The 2,851-nt window shown below is 41.5% G+C and overlaps 1 protein-coding gene across 1 annotated transcript; it reads left to right on the top strand.

Moving 5' to 3' along the window:
- The first annotated feature begins 408 nt into the window (after positions 1 to 408).
- LOC104774057 lies at positions 409 to 2,482 on the top strand. Its single transcript, XM_019242816.1, has 2 exons — positions 409 to 2,331; positions 2,423 to 2,482. The coding sequence occupies exons 1-2, from the start codon at positions 409 to 411 to the stop codon at positions 2,480 to 2,482; spliced, it is 1,983 nt and encodes a 660-aa protein (XP_019098361.1).
- Positions 2,483 to 2,851: the final 369 nt, after the last annotated feature.

The raw sequence follows: 2,851 nt of genomic DNA, 5'->3' as shown, positions 1-2,851 counted from the left end.
CTTCAAAATATCCAGATGGAAGCATTGTTGGGAGAAATGCGGAGGATGATGAGGGTTGAGATGAATGCAGTCTATGAGAGGTTGGACGAAGTTCAAGCAGAAGCACAACAAAGGCAACCACAAAACTTGCCTAATCAACAGAGGAGAGTAGAGGAGGAGTTAAGAATGCCAAGAGATGTAGCAGCTGAAGATTACTACAGTCGTAGTGGAAACTCATCTCAAGGAGGCCGAAGGAGACCTAGACGTGTGCGAGAAGGCAGAGAAAGAAATGATGATAACATTGGAGGGCTGAAGTTTAAAATTCCACCATTTATTGGGAAAAATGATCCAAATGTCTACTTGGAGTGGGAGAAGAAGGTAGAACAAGTTTTCAATTTTCAACACTATTCTTAGATCAATAAGGTGCGAATGGCGGCTGTTGAGTTTAGTGAGTATGCGCTTAGCTGGTGGGATCAGTTGGTGACTTCACGAAGACGTAATGGCGAATATCCGATTGAGACTTGGGCTGAGATGAAGGCTATCATGAGGAGAAGGTTTGTTCCGGGCCATTACCACCGCGATCTGCATCAAAAGCTAAGGAGACTGACTCAGGGAAGTCGAAGTGTGGAGGATTACTATCAAGAGATGGAGATTCTTTTGATAAGAGCTGATGTGGTTGAGGACCGAGAAGCTACTATGGCTAGATTCATGAGTGGGTTGAACCGAGATGTCCAAGATAGGCTTGAGATGGAGCATTATGTGGAGCTTGAAGAGATGTTACATAAAGCAATCTTGGTGGAAAAGCAACTCAAGAGAAGAAGTTCTACGCGGATAACTTATGGTGCTGGTTCATCTAACCCAAAAACAAGTTACCAGAAGGAAGAAAAGCCAGTTGCTATTCCAAAGGCTGAAGCGAAGCCAATTGTTGTCAATCAAGTTACCAAGGACAAAATTGAGGCTACCAGAACCCGAGCTCGTGATGTGACGTGTTATAAGTGTCATGGGAGAGGACACTATGCGCATGAATGTTCCAACAGAAGAACCATGATTCTCTTGGAGAATGGAGAGTTTGAATCAGAAAATGAAGAGGTGGTTTCTGATTCACTAGAAGAACTTGAAGAAATTCCAGCAAAGGGTGAGATATTGGTGGCAAGGAGATCACTTAGTGTTCAAACTATGATTGTGGAACATGAGCAAAGGGAGAATCTATTTCATACAAGGTGCCATGTCCGAGATAAGGTATGTTGTCTCATAATTGATGGCGGGAGTTGTACTAATGTGGCGAGTGAAACAATGGTCAAGAAGCTTGGGCTAACTACGGAGAAACACCCGAAGCCATATAAGCTGCAATGGCTTAATGATGATGGTGAGATGAAGGTTAGTATCCAAGTAAAGGTTCCTATTGTCATTGGGAAATATGAGGATGAGGTTTTGTGCGATGTTCTACCTATGGAGGCAAGTCATATTCTTTTGGGAAGACCATGGCAATCTGACCGGAGAACAAGCCATGATGGTTTCACCAATCGTTATTCTTTTGAGTTCAAAGGCAAGAAGATCATTTTAGTTCCGTTGACACCTCATGAAGTTTATCAAGATCAGTTGATTCTCAAGCAGAGGAAAGAAACAAACACCATGAGCGACCCCACAAACACAATTCACCAAAAAGAGAGCGAGAGTTTGAGAAAAACCAAGTCAAAGGCCTGTGAGAGAAAACCTGTGAGGCATTCAAATTTCTTTGTGAGAAAAGGAGAGGTTAAGAGAGCTTTATTTTCAAAACAACCTTTGATCATGTTTGTTTTCAAAGAAACTCTCATGAATTTTTCTGACCTTGCATCGGTGTTACCGAGTGAGATAACCTTTCTTTTGCAGGATTTTGAGGACGTATTCCCGGAGGACAATCCGAAAGGTTTACCACCTATCCGTGGTATTGAACACCAAATAGACTTTGTTCCTGGTGCATCACTTCCAAACCGACCAGCTTATAGGACTAATCCTGTGGAGACATTGGAGTTGCAAAGACAAGATAATGAGCTCATGGAGAAGGGACATGTTAGAGAGAGCATGAGCCCATGTGCAGTCCCATTCCTAATTGTGCCCAAAAAGGATGGAAGTTGGCGCATGTGTGTTGATTGTAGAGCTATCAACAACATCACGGTAAAGTATCCACATCCTATTTCTACTCAGCCTTTGCATGATATTTCTATGGATTTTGTGCTTGGTTTGCCTAGAACTAGGACTGGTAAAGATTCAGTTTTTGTGGTTATTGATCGATTTTCAAAAATGGCGCATTTCATACCTTGTCACAAAACTGATAATGCTTTGCATGTTGCTGAGTTGTTCTTCAAAGAAATTGTTCGTTTGCATGGAGTGCCTAAGTCAATTGTTTCTGATAGGGATACAAAGTTTTTGAGTTACTTCTGGAAAACACTTTGGTCTAAACTAGGGACTAAGTTACTATTCTCCACTACTTGTCATCCACAAACTGATGGTCAAACTGAAGTAGTTAATAGAACTTTGTCTACTCTCTTGCGAGCTTTGATCAAAAAGAACATTAAAACTTGGGAAGAATGTTTACCACATGTTGAGTTTGCATACAATCAATCAGTTCATTCTTCAACTAAGTTTTCTCCATTCCAAATTGTTTATGGCTTTAATCCTTTATCTCCATTGGATCTAACCCCTCTACCTTTGAGTGAAAGAGCTAGCTTGGATGGGAAAAAGAAAGCTGACCTTGTCAAACAGATCCATGAGAAAGCTAGAATAAACATTGAGGAGAAGACAAAGCAGTATGCAAAACAAGCAAACAAAGGAAGGCGCATGATGGTTTTCAAACCAGGAGACCAAGTGTGGGTTCACTTGAGAAAAGAACGGT

The sequence above is a fragment of the Camelina sativa genome, unplaced genomic scaffold, assembly GCF_000633955.1.
Source record: "Camelina sativa cultivar DH55 unplaced genomic scaffold, Cs unpScaffold01234, whole genome shotgun sequence".
NCBI lineage: Eukaryota > Viridiplantae > Streptophyta > Magnoliopsida > Brassicales > Brassicaceae > Camelina > Camelina sativa.
Note: the sequence above shows the minus strand (reverse complement) of the source record. Positions and strands in the feature narration are given on the sequence as shown.